A 19505-nucleotide genomic window follows, 5' to 3' on the forward strand; every position below is an offset into this window, starting at 1 on the left:
TTAAAGAATAATGGACATGAACGAAACAAGGACAGCGTCTGGACAAGGGAAACCTTACGACAATATGCTGACACAGGGAACAGAGTGAGGAGCAGACAGAGTGAGTCCAATATTGCACAGCTGCGCGTAATGATGGTGACAGGTGTGCGTAACGAAGGGCAGGCTGGCGCCCTCGAGCGCCAGAGAGGGGGATTGGGAGCAGGCGTGACAATGCAACAACAAAAAACGATTTAAGTAGTACTTTCAAGTATTTTTACACCACTGCTTAAGTGCAGAGAGCAATGCGTATAGGGAGAGATGGAGAAAGGGGAAGAGGTAATGGGGTTGAGGCACAGAGGGGAAATAAGAGGATTGAGGTGTACAAAGAGATGGAAGATTTATACAGGCAGTAGTATGGGAAGGGAATATTTTGAAGTAACAGTTGAAGAGAGTATAGAGAGCGAGTAGGAAGAAAATCGAATTATATTACATTGGTATATTAGTCGATTTAATAATCTGATGTTATTGGAGGAGGTGTGAGCAGAGAGTTAACGTTAATAAATTAGGTACACTGGTACTGATAACATACAAATATATCCATCGTCGACCAATAACACAATGGAATTTAGGATGTTGATCACAACCAATCCAATAAGAGACTGATTGGAAATCCTGGAGACAGCAGGAGTGTGTTGACATTGAGACATATTGATCAATATGTCAAATTACTCTATGCCTGAGGCAATTTTAGAGTAAAAACAGAGTGGGATTACCATAGAAAGAGAACAATAGAGAAAGAGAGAGTGGGGAGGGGTTGCACTGTAGTCTCCCCTTAGCCTTGCCGGGGGCGTGACGCTGCTCCTATCTGTCTGATCTGGTTTGCTATAGGCTTTTTATTGATCACAAGCTGGGTGAGGGTAAGGAGGAGTTGTTTGATTAGATGCCCCTGGTGGTGCTGTCTATCTGTGTGTCTGAGGCCCGTGTTCAGTCAGTCTGTTGACTAGTAATACCGTTACATCCTAGGGCCAGTTCCCAGTCCAGCCCAGTTAACACCAGACAGTACCAAATCACCCTGGACCGATCCCAGTGATTCCAGTCTAATGCTTAGCATTCAGACTAACGGTAAAGAAAAAGTATTCACTCAGCAGTCTCAGCACTGTTAGCCATACATACAGTAGGACAGATGTTTCTGTGTGTTCAAAGTCCCACACAATCCAATCAATGCACCAATTAATTATATAGCAACACTAACTATAGGTTGAAAACAAAGGCCAAACTATGTGTTAATGGCAAACACTTAGTATGTGTTATTTTTGTTTTAGCTATACAATAAAATACACAGTGAAAGTAATGTCAGCCGAATTCAGGGAAATCCAAAATTATAGTGGATCAATCCTTGCAATATCCCAATGCTATCGTACAGTCCGTTTGAAAACCATAATAGAAAATAAATAACAACACTCGGATCCTTTTGAGGTGTAAGTCAATCCACAATGTCAAATAAAGCAATCCTTGATCAAAAGGTAATGCTCCTGCCATAGGTAATGCCCCACGCAGTGTGTTGGGGACAGGCTGTGGTGGTGGTGGTGGTGTGTGTGTGCCTGCTTTGAGGACAAGACTGTCAGAAGCTTGAGTGTGGTGTACGGACCTGGGGCCCGTTAGGCTCCCTCTCAACAACAGGCCTGCTGGGCGGCTTGCGGTAAGTGAGCCGGCGACGGAAGTGTCCGCTGAGCAGGATGTAGATGAAAGGGTTAATGCTGCTGGCGGCGTAACTGAGGCACACTGACAGGTAGTAGCAGGTGTAGTAGGCCAGAGTGGGCCGCCGCAGCGTTAAGTTGACCAGCTGGAGCATGTGGTAGGGCCCTACGCTCACCAGGAAAACCGCCACAAGGACCAGAACCATCTTGGTGAGGCGGATGGCTCGCTCCCGGGACTGGTTGTTAGCACTGAAGCTGAGGAGGGGAGAGGAACCAGGGCTTAGTGACAATAATGACCAGCATAGAAGCATACATCAAGAAGTCCTTCCTGCATCACATAAGTCATCCCCATATTTGTTGTCTGTCATTTTGGTTTACTGAGTGGATAACCTTGTCCTCAGGCTCAATTTCTACCCACAGAGAGAGAGAGATGGCTAATGACTAGATTACTGAGTGGAGGTCATGGTACCGTTAGTTTACTCCAGCATAGAACTGTTTTAATGTAATTTATTTTTAGAACACCTGCCAAAACCTGTAATTTCATACTTGTGGGCATCTCTATTTCTAGTGCCTCACATTTACTGTATCTAGTACCTCTGTGTGTCTCTGTGTCTTTATGTAACTATCAGCCTCTGCCATGGTTGATAACCACGACTACGTTTCTGCCACTAGAGATAATGGCCATGCTCTCTGCCACTAGAGATACCATAGGCTCTCGCCCTGCCCAGGGTATGACGTTATTCAGCCTTGCTCTATGCACGCCCATATGTGCCCACTGGGCAGCTGCCAGCGGGCATGACTCACCGCCGTTCTCTTTTGTTCTTCAGGTACATCCTCCAGGTATAGCACAGGATCAGCATGTAACAGGTGATGATAAGGGGCAGGGGCAGAAAGAAAGACGTGATGGTCTGATATAGGGTGTACCTAGGGGGGAGGGGGGGGTAGAGAACATCTGTCAGCTTGCAGGAGCTAGTGCCATCCCACTGGGAAAAAACTAGTTGAATCAATGTGGTTTCCATTCCATATCATTTCAACCCAATAATGCGATGAATGTTGAATCAACAGTGAAAACTAATTGTGTTTTCATAAAGTAAGGGCATTTCATCTTTTTTTTTACCCAACTTTTAAACGAAATGGTTACAGCTATCGTTGAATTCACATTAGCCAAACAACTCAAACAAATGTCAATCAAAACGAGACATAGAACTGATGTCTGTGCCCAGTGGGATGTCCCACTGCAATGAATACATTTGTTCATTAGATAGTAACTACATTCTATCTATGCCTAGTCACTTTATTAACTCTACCTACATGTACAGTTGAAGTCTGAAGTTTACATGCACTTAGGTTGGAGTCACTAAAACTTGTTTTTCAACCACTACACAAATTTCTTGTTAACAAACTATAGTTTTGGCAAGTTGGTTAGGACATCTACGCTGTGCATGACACAAGTAATTTGTCCAACAATTGCTTACAGACAGATTATTTCATTTACTGTTCACAATTCCAGTGGGTCAGAAGTTTACATACACTAAGTTGACTGTGCCTTTAAACGGCTTGGAAAATTCCAGAAAATTATGTCATGGCTTTAGAATCTTCTGATAGGCTAATTGACATCATTTAAGTCAATTGAAGGTGTGGCTGTATTTCAAGGCCTACCTTCAAACTCAGTACCTCTTTGCTTGACATCAGGGGAAAATCAAAAGAAATCAGCCAAGACCTCAGATTTTTTTTTGTAGACCTCCACAAGTCAGGTTCATTCTTGGGAGCAATTTCCAAACGCCTGAAGGTACCACGTTCATCTGTACAAACAATAGTACGCCAGTATAAACACCATGGGACCACGCAACCATCATACCGCTCAGGAAAGAGACGCGTTCTGTCTCCTAGATATGAATGTACTTTGGTGCAAAAAGTGCAAATCAATCCCAGAACAACAAGCAAAGGACCTTGTGAAGATGCTGGAGGAAACAGGTACAAAAGTATCTATATCCACAGTAAAACACGTCCTATATTGACATAACCTGAAAGGCCACTCAGCAAGGAAGAAGCCACTGCTCCAAAACTGCCATAAAAAAGCCAGACTACGGTTTGCAACTGCACATGGGGACACAGATTGTACTTTTTGGAGAAACGTCCTCATGGTCTGATGAAACAAAAATAGAACTGTTTGGCCATAATGACCATTGTTGTGTTTGGAGGGGGAAGCTTGCAAGCTGAAGAACACCATACCAACCGCGAAGCATGGGAGTGCAGCATCATGTTGTGGGGGTGCTTTGCTGCAGGAGGGACTGGTGCACTACACAAAATAGATGGCAATGAACATTAGGTGGATATATTGAAGCAACGTCTCAAGACATCAGTCAGGAAGGTAAAGCTTGGTTGCAAATGGGTATTCTAAATGAGCAATGACCCCATGCATACTTCCAAAGTTGTGGCAAAATGGCTTAAGGACAACAAAGTCAAGGTGTTGGAGTGGCCATCACAAAGCCCTGACCTCAATCCTATAGAAAATGTGTGGGCAGAACTGAAAAAGTGTGTGTGAGCAAGGAGGCCAACAAACCTGACTCAGTTACACCAGCTCTGTCAGGAGGAATGTGTCAAAATTCACCCAACTTATTGTGGGAAGCTTGTGGAAGACTACCCGAAACGTTTGACCCTAGTTAAACAATTTAAAGGCAATGCTACCAAATACTAATTGAGTGTATGTAAACTTCTGAACCACTGGGAATGTGATGAAATAAATAAAAGCTGAAATAAACCATTCTCTCTACTATAATTCGGACATTTCACATTCTTAAAATAAAGTGGTGATCCTAACTGACCTAAAACAGGGCATTCTTACTAGGATTAAATGTCAGGAATTGTGAAAAACTGAGTTGAAATGTAGTTGGCTAAGGTGAATGTAAACTTCCGACTTCAACTGTACATTTTACCTTGACATTGGCAGGTACCCCCCTGTATATAGCCCCGCTATTGTTATTTACTCACACTCTTTAATTATTTGTTATTTTTATCTCTTACTTTTTTGTTGGTATTTTCATTAAAACTGCATGGTTTTTCACTGCATTGTTGGCATTGTTGTATTCAGCGCATGTGACAAATAAAATCTGATTTGATACCAGTTAAATTGACATTTTAATTTAATTTAATTTCTATTTTCTGCAGGAGTCAAGTAAATTCCCCAGCCAATAACATGTGTATGGTTTGTCTTCTCATTAGTATGGAAAGTGTTGGACTTTATGGGCTACATCAGGTCATCCATTAGTCTGTGATTGCATTCCTATTTATGAAGCTATTTGGGGGGAGGGTGGGTTGAATTGCATTGGAGCAGAGCAGGTATTCCCAAACTTGGGCACGCGCAATGCAGTCGGGGCACGGTCAAATAAAAATGTGATCCGCATTTTAAAAAAACAAACAATTCTTCACATTTTTAAACAGTACATTTATATTTTCCAACGGGGCTGTACATTTGGGTGAGGTTTTTTTCTCTCCTGAGTAGCCTCGTTTCACTGCCAAAAATAAAAATGCAACCATCTAGTGTTCAGCGAAATAACAACACAATGTCAAATACAGGAAGCCTCGTCAAATAATTAACATCCAATCACATTAACCATTACTCTCTCGCGGGAAACCTTCACTCTTGCGCGAACATTTAGAAATGAAACATGACAATTTGAAAAATAAGACACGGGAGTTTTTGAAGCGAGAATAAAGATGACTTTCGAGTAGGAAGACGTATAAAATCAACAGATACCATTAAGAAGGGGCTAGAAGCATCTTATATGGTGAGCTACTGAGTGGCTAGGACAGGCAATCCCCATACTATTGTGGAGGACTTAATTCTTCCTGCTGCCGCGGATATGGCTCGGACAATTCTGCGAGAAAAGGCCAAAAAACTATACAGACAATGCCTTCACCAAACAACACTATTTCATAACGTGTCAGTGACATGGCAGGAGATGTTTTGAAACAATTACTGCTTCGAAAAAAGGCAGTGAATTATATGGGCCTGGCACAGCTCCTGGTACATGTCCGTTACGTTAATGGGGGGTCAATTAAGGAAGGCATCCTCTTCTGCAAACCACTGGTAACAAGGACAACATGAGAGGATATTTTTAAAGTACTAGACAGCTTTGTGACATCAGATGGACTTTGGTGGTCAAGATGTGTTGGTATCTGTACTGATGGCGCAAAAGCAATGACAGGGAGACAGTGGAGTGGTAAGGTGCGTGCAAGCAGTTACTCCCGACACCACTTGGGGACACTGCAGCATCCACCGAGAGACTCTTGCTGCCAAGGAAATGCCTGACAGCTTGAAAGACTTTTTTGACACTACAGTGAAAATGGTTAACTTTGTTAAAGCAAGGCCCCTGAACTCTCGTGTATTTTCTGCTTTATGTAATGATATGGGCAGCGGCCATGTAATGCTTTCACAACATACAGAAGTGCGCTGATTATGAAGGGGCAAAGTATTGACACATTGTTTTGTATTGCGAGACAAGCTTAAAGTTTTCTTTACTAACAATCATTTTCACTTGTCTGACCGCTTGCATGGTGATGTTTTTTCTCGCCTGAATGATCTGAATCTAGGATTACAGGGACCCTCCGCAACTACAATATTCAATGTGCGGGACGAAATTGAGGCTATAATTAAGAAGTTGGAGCTCTTTTCTGTCTGCATTAACAAGGACAACACACATGTCTTTCCATCATTGTATGATTCTTTGTGTGCAAATGAACTCAAGCTTACGGAAAATGTCAAATGTGATTTAGCGAAGCAGCTGAGTGAGCTGGGTGCGCAATTACACAGGTACTTTCCTGAAATGGACGACATAAAGAACTGGATTCGTTATCCCTTTCATGCCCTGCCTCCAGTCCACTTACGAATATCTGAACAAGAGAGCCTCATCAAAATTGCAACTAGCGGTTCTGTGAAAATTGAATTTTATGAGAAGCCACTGTCAGATTTCTGGACAGGGCTGCGCTCAGAGTTTCAAGCACATCCTTCTCAGTAACCTGTGGTGAGTTATTCACCATTTTTGATGGACAAATAAGGTTTTATATGTAAGATGGTTAAATAAAGAGCAAAATTATTGATTATTATTATTATTTGTGCCCTGGTCCTATAAGAGCTCTTTGTCACTTCCCACGAGCCGGGTTGTGTCAAAAATTCACACTTATTCTTATGTTTAATAAACGTATCGTATAGTTTGTGTGTGGCAGGCTTACAAGGACGGCAAAAAACAACATTTGAGAGTGCGCTGACCCTGGTGCTAGAGGGTGTATACAGCTGGAGGTTGGATGTTTGAAGGGGTACGGGACTATAAAATGTTTGGGAACCACTAGAGTAGAGGATCATGATATAGAGACCAGCATGAGTCATCTGACCCCACCAGACAAATATACATTGGACACCAAGTTCTATAAACATCATATTTCGTGTTTCTTTTAACATTAAACATTTATTTCAAGCGCAAACCAACAACATGATTTCATGGACTGGTTTACCCCATGTTGAAATCATGTTAGTGAACTCAATTAAATACCCATCCAAATTCAATGTTGATTTGATGTTATGTCAGGGTTGTGACCTTACCAGAGCACCTCTTTGGGAGTGACCAGGTTCATGGAGCAGCTCTCCAGTCCGTCAGGGAAGCGAATCACCTTGGAGTGGACCCAGGCGGGAAGGACCATGACAAATGACACCACCCACACAAACAGGTTGATCCAGATTGTCTTAGAGCGGGTTCGGAGGGTCATCAGACGGAACGGGTGCACCACCGCCAGGTACCTATGAGACAGTTGATAGATCAATGTGAGGAACTGACCAATTAAACCGTTTTAAGGGGAAATCTGACAAAACTATGGTTGTCTGTTAATGTGAAACATAACAATGAAAACAAAAGGCTAAAACGCTAAGAGCACCAAGAGGATGTGATGTGGGTTGTTAGGGAAGTGACATGACAACAGGGATGTATTATCTGTGAGTGGGAGTAGACTACTATGTATTATACCACATTATCCTGTTTCTTTTAAATATTATTCTCACTCACACACAGACAAATGGCTCTCTGTGTTAACCATATAATTAGAGATAATTAGGATACAGGATCGAATGACTGGACTCAGGATTCAGAATTTCAAGGGTAACAGAATGGGATTTAATTGCCTGCAAGTTTAGTTTAAATTAGTCCTCATTCATTTACATGTATATTAAGTGAGTAACAATACAGTGAATTTAGATCTGGTCCCTTGATAAATCTGGATCAGTACTTGAAACCAGGAAAACCAGCAAGTTTATCAATGCTCTTGTCAATCAGACCAACCTCCAAATCAATCTCTTAATTGCCTTAATAAGCAAGCTGTATTTCACAATATTCAGATAACAAGAACAGCAGCAGCAGCACAATACCATGGTCTTCATGTATGTCAGTGGTACATCACTCATAGAGACATGCTGATTTAATTATCTATAGGATGCAACAGCTGTCCTCTGAATGTATGATTTCCTCTTCCAATTGTGTTATCATAAGAGCGCACAACTGACCCTAAATGTCAGTGACACTACATGCCACAAACATACATCCCCATTAAATAACCTAATTTCTATCCTTGCAGACATAGACTGACAACACAACAATCTATAGAAGGGTTGGTTGTTGAGCAACAAAACCGACGCGTGCACAACTGTGGGGCAAAACAGACAAGGTTGGCTTTAGAATGTTGACAACATGTAAATTATATTTAGTCTCCATTGTTTATTGAAAACATAATACAGTTGCACAATGAGCACGTGTTGTCTCTCAAATGCATTGTTAAAGTTGTTGGTTAGCTAGCTAGCGAACTTTAGCAATATTAGCATTGACATGAAATCAATCAAACACCTCAAAACAAGACGGTGTTAATAAGAACAAGATGAAACCACCGCAGCCGAAACGACACTTTTATGATTCCCCACATGGCAGTTTCTTGTCATTGTTGCTTGCCGTTTTGCCATCCAGAATCACAACAACTTACGGACTTCTGCTCCGTTGAAGCGTGCACATTGTTTTTGTGACATTGTCAGCTAACCAATCTATACAGAGTCAGGTAGGGTCACTGTTACTATCTGTAATACAGTGCAGATGAGACTGTAGAGTGAGAGTGTGTAGAGATTGCGGGTGAGATGATTGAGTTTTCATCTTGTGCTGGTTTGGAACGAATGGATAGGTAACTTTGATCATGAGCAGAACAACGATTGTCAGTGGGTTCGGCCTCCAACTGGCATATCTTTAATACCCAGGCGACACTGACATGGAGGCCGCTACGCTATCAATTATACAACTGAAGCCGTGACACCATCTGCATATCACTAGAAACAGGGCATTCAGGGTTAAAGAAAACCCATAAATGATTCAACTCCCACAAATCTGTTTGTTGTTCCTAATCTGAGCCAGATGTCACTTTTAAGAAGTTGAGGGAAATGGATTTTCCCTCCAAGTTATGCTACTGTTCCTCGTCTGGCATTTTGTATGCCATTTGTATAAGAATGAATTTAACATAACCAGAGTAAATCGTCAAGAAATGTCCCTGGATTGGATGGTAAATAAAGTTTAGAAAGTGTAACAGCAATTTGGAACATACTTTAGGTTTCTATGGAAGTATAAATAGGAATGCAATCACAGACGTCATGGAATGTAGAGTGTATGGTGAATGCACAATGTTAACATGCACGACGTTCGTACCACAACCCCTGTGAAAGGAAATGTTAGGAACAATGCTGTACTTAATGCAATACAGTGGAGTGTTAGCCTGGCTAATGGGTAAATCCATTTGAGTTCAATCACTTTTTGACAGCACCCCTTTGATTTGAACGAAACCTCCATACATATTTTCCCATTGTTGAAGTGCTCAGAAAGTGACTTTTTGGACCTGAATGCAAAAACTTTCAAGAGATAAAGGTGCTCAAAGATACCCTATTTTGCATACCCCACCACACCATGAGATATCCATGTCTTCATCTCTGGAAAAGATAAAAGGTTGAGATTGATATAATTTAAAAGCTTAGAAATAGGGTTGTCAAACAAATGTCTAATTTATTTTTTAATCACTGGGGAAGCCAAGCACCACCAAAAAGCTATATTACATGTGTTGTGATAATTGTGTTGTTTTCACTATAACCTGTTAGTTCATATGCCTTTGCGACCGTGATATATAGGCCTAAGGCCGAGATAATAAGAAGACACATTGGTCGGTATGGAGAATTAAGTAAAACCACACATCCAAATATCTATCTCCATCCATGGCTAATTTAGGAAAGGGTCAAGTTTAGCTGGCTAGCCACCGGAGGAAAACAACACAACGAGATGCAAATTTTTTCTGTCAATTACATTTTGCTCTCGATGTGATGTGATTGGTGTGAAGCCAATTCCAAACTGGCTTCCCTTGATATTTTTTTTGGTGCCCCAGGACCATTCAGAGGTGAGCTCACTCAGTTTAGCTCAATGCTGATTGGCTATTATTTTATACTTTTTTTTAATCAAGGGAGGCCAAATGCTCGCTGGCTTCCCTTGCATTCAATGCTACAGGGGGCAACAACATCATACTCTTTTTAACCAGACAGTGTCAGATATATGGGAAACACATGCGGAGACAGAGGGGCGCTGTTTCGCTGGCTCGGATGCTTTCTCTGGTGAGATACAATCAGTCTCTTGTGAACTGAATGAAAATTATGAAACACAGAGTGATTAAAGATCAATTATTTTATATGTTTTTTTTTCTTGGTCAATATTCTGGGGAACATATTTTGGCTTCCCTTGACTCCATTAATACCCACCACTGCAAATGTTTTTGTTGTTGAAATGTATACTTTCAAAGGTACCACAAAGATGGTGAAAGTCCACTCAGAGAATGTTGACTTGAATGGGAATATCTCTTGTTTTAAATCATACTTTCAATCTTCCATAGGCAACCAACAGAAATATAGATCATTGAATAGACATGACTATTTTTTTAAAAAAAAATGTATTACGTTTGTACTATATTCACAAGTATGTGGTAAAATTTCATAATTGTTAGTATAAAAATCTAAACAGATCATCAAAAGGCTGTTTGTTTTTTTTACTTTAAAAACATTTTCAAATGACTAAGTACAACACACAAAATCACACTGTAACCTTTTCACCAAACCTAATCAATGTTTCATCTAGAAATACCTTTCACAATGCAATGCTCACAATACCCTTTCATTTCATTCTCAAAAAGTAATACAACTGCATCATTGAGCGTCCAGACCGGTTGCATCAACGCCTAGAACGGAAGACACTACAGAGGGTCATTGTAAAATTGTCAAAGACTCCAGTCAACCAAGTCATAGACTGTTCTCTCTGCTACCACACGGCAAGCGGTACCGAAGCGCCAAGCCTAGGTCCAAAAGGCTCCTCAACAGCTTCTAACCCCAAGCCATAAGACTGCTGAACAATTAATCAAATGGCTACATGTACTGTTTTTATTGACACCCTCCCCCTTAGATTTTACACTGCTGCTACTCACTGTTTATTATCTATACATAGTCACTTTACCCCTACCTACACTACCGTTCAAAAGTTTGACATTTCTCAACGTCAACAGTGAAGAGGCGACTCCAGGATGCTGACCTTTTAGGCAGAGTTCCTCTATCCAGTGTCTGGGTTCTTTTGCACATCTTAATCTTTTATTTTTATTGGCCAGTCTGCAATATGGCTTTTTCTTTGCAATTCTGCCTAGAAGGCCAGCATCCCTGAGTTGACTTGAGACTGGTGTTTGGCAGGTAATATTTAATGAAGCTGCCAGTTGAGGACTTGTGAGGCGTCTGTTTCTCAAACAACACTCTAATGTACTTGTCCTCTTGTTCAGTTGTGCACTGGGGCCTCCCACTCCTCTTTCTATCCGGGTTAGAGCCAGTTTGCCCTGTTCTGTGAAGGGAGTAGTACACAGCATGGTACGAGATATTCAGTTTCTTGGCAATTTCTCGCATGGAATAGCCTTCATTTCTCATAACAAGAATAGACTGATGAGGTCTTTGTTTCAGTCCATTTTGAGCCTGTCATCAAACCCACAGATGCTGTTGCTCCAGATACTCAACTAGTCTAAAGAAGGCCAGTTTTATTGCTTCTTTAAATAAGCACAATAGTTTTTAGCTGTGCTAACATAATTGCAAAAGTGTTTTCTAATGATCAATTAGCCTTTTAAAATGCTAAACTTGGATTAGCTAACACAGTGTGCCATTGGATCATGGGAGTGATGGTTGCTGATAATGGGCCTCTGTACGCCTATGTAGATATAATTTTTTTTTTCAATTGGCCGTTTAAAGCTACAAGAGTACAATAGTATAATTTGCAAATAAATTCATTAAAAATCCTACAATGTGATTTTTTTTTTTTTCTCATTTTGCCTGTCATAGTGTACCTATGATGAAAATTACAGGCCTCTCTCCTCTTTTTAAGTGGGAGAACTTGCACAATTGGTGGCTGACTAAATACTTTTTTGCCCCACTGTACATACATGTTACAGACACAGTGTATTTTATATCAGTAATCTTGTTTGTTTTTAGTTCCATCCTTCAGCGCCACTCAAACCCTCACATCTATCTCTGAAGATACAGTTTTGATTTCTATTTGCCATGCTGTTTCACAAAAGTTCTGAACCTATATACATTTTACAGGCACAGTATATTTTACATTCGTTATCTTGTTTATATTTTTATTTGTAATCCCATACTTCAGCTCCCCTCAACCCCTCCCATCTATCTCTGAACACTATCCAGTGTTGATTTCTATTTGCCATATATATTTTTTAACTGTGCTGTGATGTTTCACAAAAGTTTCGAACCTTTCTATTCTGTTTCTACAATGTACAGTTTGACTACCTACACGTTTCCCTTTTATTATATTCACTTTAGATAGTGAATAGTTTCCTTCAGGAACTGAACATTCAAGCCTATTTTTGTGCCAGCGAGTCTTTTGCCCAGGCTTTTAAAGAGAGTCCTTACCATGGCAGAGGGTGCCAGATTAGTTCAACCCAATCTGAAAAGATAAATTTGATCATGAAAACATTTTGCCAAGAAAACCGGTAAATCTGCAAAATATGTAAATGACATATTGTAATGCAAGTAAAAACACAAAACATGTTACAGATCTATTGACAGTATATCCTGTTCTTCCCCCAGAATTGACAGAAGGCCCCGTGATGATGGCCGTGGCCGTGTGCTCACCGACCAGCAGGAGTGGGCAGTGGTGGAAATGGGTAATGGGCCTCATTCACTGTAGGCTGAATGAATGTCTTAGGTCAGTTAGGATCACCACTTTATTTTACGAATTTGAAATGTCAGAATAATAGTAGAGAGGATGATTTATTTCAGCTTTTATTTCTTTCATCACATTCCCAGTGGGTCAGAAGTTTACATACACTCAATTCATATTTGGTAGCATTGCCTTTAAATTGCTTAACTCGTTCAAACATTTCGGGTAGGCTTCCATAAGCTACCCACAATAAGTTGGGTGAATTTTGGCCCATTCCTCCTGACAGAGCTGGTGTAACGGAGTCAGGTTGTAGGCCTCCTTGCTCACGCACACTTTTTCAGTTCTGCCCACACATTTTCTATAGGATTGAGGTCAGGGCTTTGTGATGGCCACTCCAATACATTGACTTTGTTGTCCTTAAGCCATTTTGCCACAACTTTGAAGTATGCTTGGGGTCATTGTCCATTTGGAAGACCCATTTGCGACCAAGCATTAACTTCCTGGCAGATGTCTTGAGATGTTGCTTCAATATATCCACATCATTTTCATCCTCATGATGCCATCTATTATGTGAAGTGCACCAGTCCCTCGTTCAGCAAAGCAGGCATCTTTCTTGATGAGCGGCCTTTCAGGTTATGTCGATATAGGACTCATTTAACTGTGGATATTACCTGTTTCCTCCAGCATCTTCACACGGTCCATTGCTGTTGTTCTGGGATTGATTTGCACCAAAGTACGTTCATCACTAGGAGACAGAACGCGTCTCCTTCCTGAGCGGTATGACGGCTGCGTGGTCCCACGGTGTTTATAGTTGCGTACTATTGTTTGTACAGATGAACGTGTTACCTTCAGGCGTTTGGAAATTGCTCCCAAGGATGAACCAGACTTGTGGAGGTATACAATTTTTTACTTTGATTTTCCCATGATGTCAAGCAAAGAGGCACTGAGTTTGAAGGTAGGCCTTGAAATCCATCCACAGGTACACCTCCAATTGTTTAAAGGCACAGTCAACTTAGTGTATGTAAACTTCTGACTAGCTGGAATTGTGATAGATTATTGAACTTAAAATTCACTCTCTCTCTAAACAATTGTTGGAAAAATGTATTGTGTCATGCACAAAGTTTATGTCCTAACCAACTTGCCAATACTAGTTTGTTGACAATAAAGTTGTGAAGTGGTTGAAAAACAAGTTTTAATGACTCCAACCTAAGTGGATGTAAACTTCCGACTTCAACCATATAGATGTATGTGTGTATATATATATTATTTTTTCAGGAAAATTGACTGAGAACACATTCTCATTTACGGCAACAACCTGGGGGAAACTTATAGGGGGGAGAGGGAATGAGCCAATTTGGAGTTGGAGATGATTAGTTGGCAATGACGGTATGAGGCGGCAGGGTAGGCTAGTGGTTAGAGCGTTGGACTAGTAACCGGAAGGTTGCAAGTTCAAACCCCCGATCTGACAAGGTACAACTCTGTCGTTCTGCCCCTGAACAGGCAGTTAACCCACTGTTCCCAGGCCGTCATTGAAAATAAGAATTTGTTCTTAACTGACTTGCCTGGTTAAATAAAGGTAAAATAAAAAAAAATAAAAAAATGAGGGTCAGATTGCAAATTTAGCCAGGGCACCAGGGTTAACACCTGTACTCTTCCGATAATGCAATGGGATCTTTGGTGACCACAAAGAGTGTCAGGACACAGAAAGACGGCACCCTTCATATCACCTCCAACTTACCTGACACCTGAACCCACCACAATTTGCATAACGCCCAAACAGATTCACGAATGACGCGATCACCATTGCACTGCCCTATCCCACCTGGACAAGATTAATAAATCAAATCAAAGTTTTATTGTCACATGCGCCGAATACAACAGGTGTAGTAGACCTTACAGTGAAATGCATATCTATAGGCTATAACAGTGCAAAAAAGGTATTAGGCGAACTATAGGAAAATAAAGAAAGAAAAGAAACTGTAAAAATAACAGTAGCGAGGCTATATACAGGCACTGGTTAGTCGGGCTGATTGTGGTAGTATGTACATGTAGATATGGTTAAAGTGACTATGCATATATGATAAACAGAGAGTAACAGTAGTGTAAAAGAGGGTTTGGGGGGGGATACCTATGTAAGAATGCTGTTCATTGACTAGAGCTCAGCCGTCAACACCATCGTGTCTTGCAAGATCATCACTAAGCACAGGACCCTGAGTCTGAACCCCTCCCTGTGCAACTGGGCCATAAACTTCCTGGCGGGCCGACCCCAAGAGGTGAAGGTAGGCAACAGCACCTCCCCCACACTGACCCTCAACACGTGGTCCCCACAGGAGTGCATGCTCAGTCCCCTCCTGTACTCCCTGTTGACTCATGACTGCGTGGCAATGCATGTCTCCAATTCAATCATCAAGTTTGCAGACAACACAACAGCCTGATTACCAACAACGAGACAGCCAAGCGGTAGGAGGTGAGAGCCCAGGCAGAGTAGTGCCAGGAAAATAACCTCTCAATCAATGTCAACAAAGGAGCTGATCGTGGACTACAGGAGAGAGCAGAGAACACGCCCCATCCACATTTGAAGTAGCTATCAACAAAGTCAGTGCTGGTAGTTTACAAAAGACCCGTGGTGGCTGGAGTACTCGGGTTGGGGTGTAGGGTTTGAGCAGAGCCTAGGGAGGGGCAGTTCCTCTTACTGCTCCGTAGGCCAGTACCATGGTCTTGTAGTGGATGTGAGCTTCGACTGGAAGCCAGTGGAGTGTGCGGAGGAGAGGGGTGACATGGGAGAACTTGGGAAGATTGAACACTAGACGTGCTGCGGCATTCTGGATAAGTTGCAGGGGTTTGATGGCATGAGTTCCTAGCCAACAGCGAAATGCAGAAGTCCAGATGGAAGATAAAAAGTGCCTGTATTAGGACCTGCGCCACTTATCATGTGAGGAAGGATCGGATTCTACAGATATTGCAGAGCATGAACCTGAAGGAGTGAGTCACTGCTTTGATGTATGCAGAGAATAACAGTGTTATCCAGGGTCACGCCAAGGTTCTTTGCTCTCCGGAAGGGGTACACTGTGGAGTCAACCATGATGGAGAGGTCTTGGAGTGAGCAGGACCTCCCCAGGAGGAAGAGCACGTCTGTCTTGTCGAGGTTGAGGTGGTGGCCGACAACCTAGCTGCGAGATCTGCCTGGCAAGCAGAGATGTGTGTCGCCACCTGAGTGTCATCCGCAGAGCAATGATAGGGGAGACCCTGTGAGGATTTTTATTTAACCGTTATTTAACTAGGCAAGCCAGAACAGAACAAATTCTTACTTACAATGACAGCCTATTAAAATGACAGAGGATATGACAGAGCCAAGTGACTTGGTGTATAGAGAGAAGAGGACAGGGCCTAGAACCATGCCCTAAAGGACCCCAGTAGTGAGAGTACGTGATGCAGGCACAGATCTTCTCCACGTCACCTGGTGGGAGCGGCCTGCCAGGATACAATCCAAGAATGTGCAGCGTCTGAGATGGTGGAGAAGAGGATTATGTTTATATTTTAATAATTAAGCAAACACTCGTATCCAGAGCAATTTACAGTAGTGAGTGCATACATTTTAATTCATACTGGTCCCCCGTGCGAATCAAACCCACAACCCTGGCGTTGCAAGTGCCATGCTCTAACAACTGAGCCACACGGGACCATGGTTCACGGTGTCGAAGGCAGCGGATAGATCTAGGAGGATGAGAACAGAGGAGAGAGAGTCAGGATTGGCAGTGTTTGGGTTCGATTGGCAGTCTCCGTGACACAGAAGAGCCGTCTCAGTTGAATGACCCGTCTTGAAGCCTGACTGGTTAGGGTAAAGAAGATTGTTCTGAGAGAGCCAGTGAGCGGGTTGGTCAGAGAAAACACGCTCAACTGTTTTGGGAAAAAAAGAACGGATACCAGCCTGTCATTTCTTCATCAGAGGGCTCAAGTGTTTGTTTCTTGAGGAGGGGAGCGACTCTGGCCATTTTGGACCTCACGAGTCGCAAGATTTCATCTGGAGAGAGTAGAAAGACCCCAGACCATGACGGACCCTCCACCTCCAAATCGATCCCGCTCCAGAGTACAGGCCTCGGTGTAATGCTCATTCCTTCGACGATAAACGCGAATCCAACCATCACCCCTGGGTAGACAAAACCACACCTCTTCAGTGAAGAGCACTTTTTGCCAGTCCTGTTTGGTCCAGCAAAGGTGGGTTTGTGCCCATAGGCAACGTTGTTGCCGGTAATGTCTAGGCTTACAACAGGCCTACAAGCCCTCAGTCCAGCCTCTCTCAGCCTATTGCGAACAGTCTGAGCACTGATGGAGGGATTGCGCGTTCCTGGTGTAACTTGGGCAGTTGTCGTTTCCATCCTGTACCTGTCCCGCAGGTGTGATGTTCGGATGTACCGATCCTGTGAAGGTGTTGTTACACATGGTCTGCCACTGCGAGGACGATCAGCTGTCCGTCCTGTCTTCCTCTAGCGCTGCCTTAGGTGTCTCACAGTACGGACATTACAATGTATTGCCCTGGCCACATCTGCAGTCCTCATGCCTCCTTGCAGCATGCCTAAGGCACGTTCACGCAGATGAGCAGGGACCCGTGGCATCTTTCTTTTGGTGTTTTTCAGAGTCCGTAGAAAAGCTTCTTTAGTGTCCTAAGTTTTCATAACAGTGACTTTAATTGCCTACTGTCTGTAAGTTGTTAGTGTCTTAACGACCGTTCCACAGGTGCATGTTCATTATTGTTTATGGCTCATTGAACAAGCATTGGGAAACAGTGTTTAAACCCTTTACAATGAAGATCTGTGAAGTTATTCGGATTTTTAGAAATTTTCTTTGAAAGACAGGGTCCTGAGTTTTTTTTGCTGAGTTTATTTATATTTCAGACATTGCTCGTTCTGATCTCTTAATTTCTTTTTTAGAATTGTTTTTCTTTTTGGATATTTGGTACTAGATATTACTGCACCGTCGAAACATAAGCATTTCACTGCACCTGCGATAACATCTGCAAATCTGTGTACGCAACCAATAAACTTTGATTTGAACGGACTATACACCTTTTTCCACTACTGAGACATTTAACCTTCAACAGCTTGGCAAAGTCAACTCCCCAATTATGATCAGAATCGAATGAAGTGTCTGATTACATACTCAGTGCATGGCATGCAAGGACATGATCCAAATATGAAAATGTGAAGATCTGTGCTTAGGACAGAAATGGATTACTTAATTGTAATTTTGGTGTTTTTATGTGCCGGTCTCCTAGCTGTGCTCTATTGCCAACTGGGTATTGCCAACAGGCAACAGAGCACAAGGCAAACTGACTCCCATATCATATTACTCACCTGTCCAGGCTGACAGCGGTCATGACGGCTGCACAGGCCACCTGATTGCAGTTGTCCAGGGAGGTGATGATGGTGCAGAGGGTGCTGCCAAACACCCAGTGCCCCCCCCGGGCCCACTGGTGGATCAGGAAGGGCATGACCGTCACGTGGACCACATCAGCCACGGCCAGGTTACAGATGTATACGTCTGGAACGGTCTTCTTTGTGGTCCTGTAAAATAACACACATCTCAACACTGTCTGTACTCTGTGTTTAATACATTCAGAACGAACAATAGTGGACTGCATAACTACTGCACACTTATCACATCTAATAACAAAGCAACAATCTGTGCTTGTTCAATTTTGTTTTGAGGGCTGTTCTGCCTCAAGGGGCAGAAAGAATGGTAGATTGGTTGGTGGTGGTGCGTGTTGGTGGAGGATGTCATTAACATTCACATTTTCATACACAAGCATGCTTGTTCGCCACACAACCCTTCGCAACAGTACACTTAGCCAATCAAATGTCTTATGTAATCTTAGCCTAACCCAAACCTCAACCAATTGGAATTACTTGCCTAAACTCAACCAATCACCTTTATTTCCTAAACACAGCTAATTGCATTAGTTTATGTTCTTAAGGCAGAGCTGCCCTTAAGAAGTTAAAGTAAGGAACTCCAATCTGCTTAATGCATAAGGTCACATTGTAGGGCTGTGTTTTGAGATGATTCCTTCACAACCTTTATTTTATAGTTAACAAACCCCAGTGGAGCAAGATTTAAAATAAAGTTATCAAAAGAGTCATAATTGTGCCATCTGTCCTCTAGTGGCTCCTGACCATCACCTTTCAACTTATTTTATCATGTGGCCTGAGGTCCTCACTCTACCCTTTGGTTCCCCTCATGGGAACATCCCAATATGCACTGCATTTGATTTTATTGACTGGTTAAATCAAAGGTCTTGCTTCAAAGACTCTCTGTATGGAAATGGAAAGGACATCTACAATCAGTGTACACACAGCCGGGTAATGGGATCTTTAGGATTGCTTTTCAAGTAAATTGTTCCACCTTAAGCAGTGTTTCCCAACTCCAGTCCTTGAGTACCCCAACAGCACACATTTTTGTTGTAAGACCTGGACAAACTCACCTGATTCAAGTCATTGAAGGCTTGGTGATTAATTGAATCAGGTGTGCTGGTCCGGGGCCACCACAGAAATGTGTACTGTGATGTGTACTCGAG

At 42.3% G+C, this 19505-nt stretch overlaps 1 protein-coding gene across 1 annotated transcript in view; it reads right to left on the minus strand.

Annotated features, from left to right (window-relative positions):
* Positions 1–1574: 1574 nt before the first annotated feature.
* Positions 1575–19505, minus strand: part of LOC135521220 (melanin-concentrating hormone receptor 2-like) — a 30985-nt gene continuing 13054 nt past the window's right edge. Inside the window, exons 2-5 of the mRNA XM_064947150.1 lie at positions 18289–18498; positions 7276–7470; positions 2481–2600; positions 1575–1925 (exon numbers count right to left, since the gene is read on the minus strand). Coding sequence (XP_064803222.1) covers positions 1601–1925; positions 2481–2600; positions 7276–7470; positions 18289–18498 — 850 coding nt within the window. The 3' untranslated portion in view covers positions 1575–1600. The remainder of the gene's footprint in view (positions 1926–2480; positions 2601–7275; positions 7471–18288; positions 18499–19505) is intronic.

Source organism: Oncorhynchus masou, chromosome 29 (assembly GCF_036934945.1).
Source record: "Oncorhynchus masou masou isolate Uvic2021 chromosome 29, UVic_Omas_1.1, whole genome shotgun sequence".
Classification (NCBI taxonomy): Eukaryota; Metazoa; Chordata; class Actinopteri; order Salmoniformes; family Salmonidae; genus Oncorhynchus; species Oncorhynchus masou.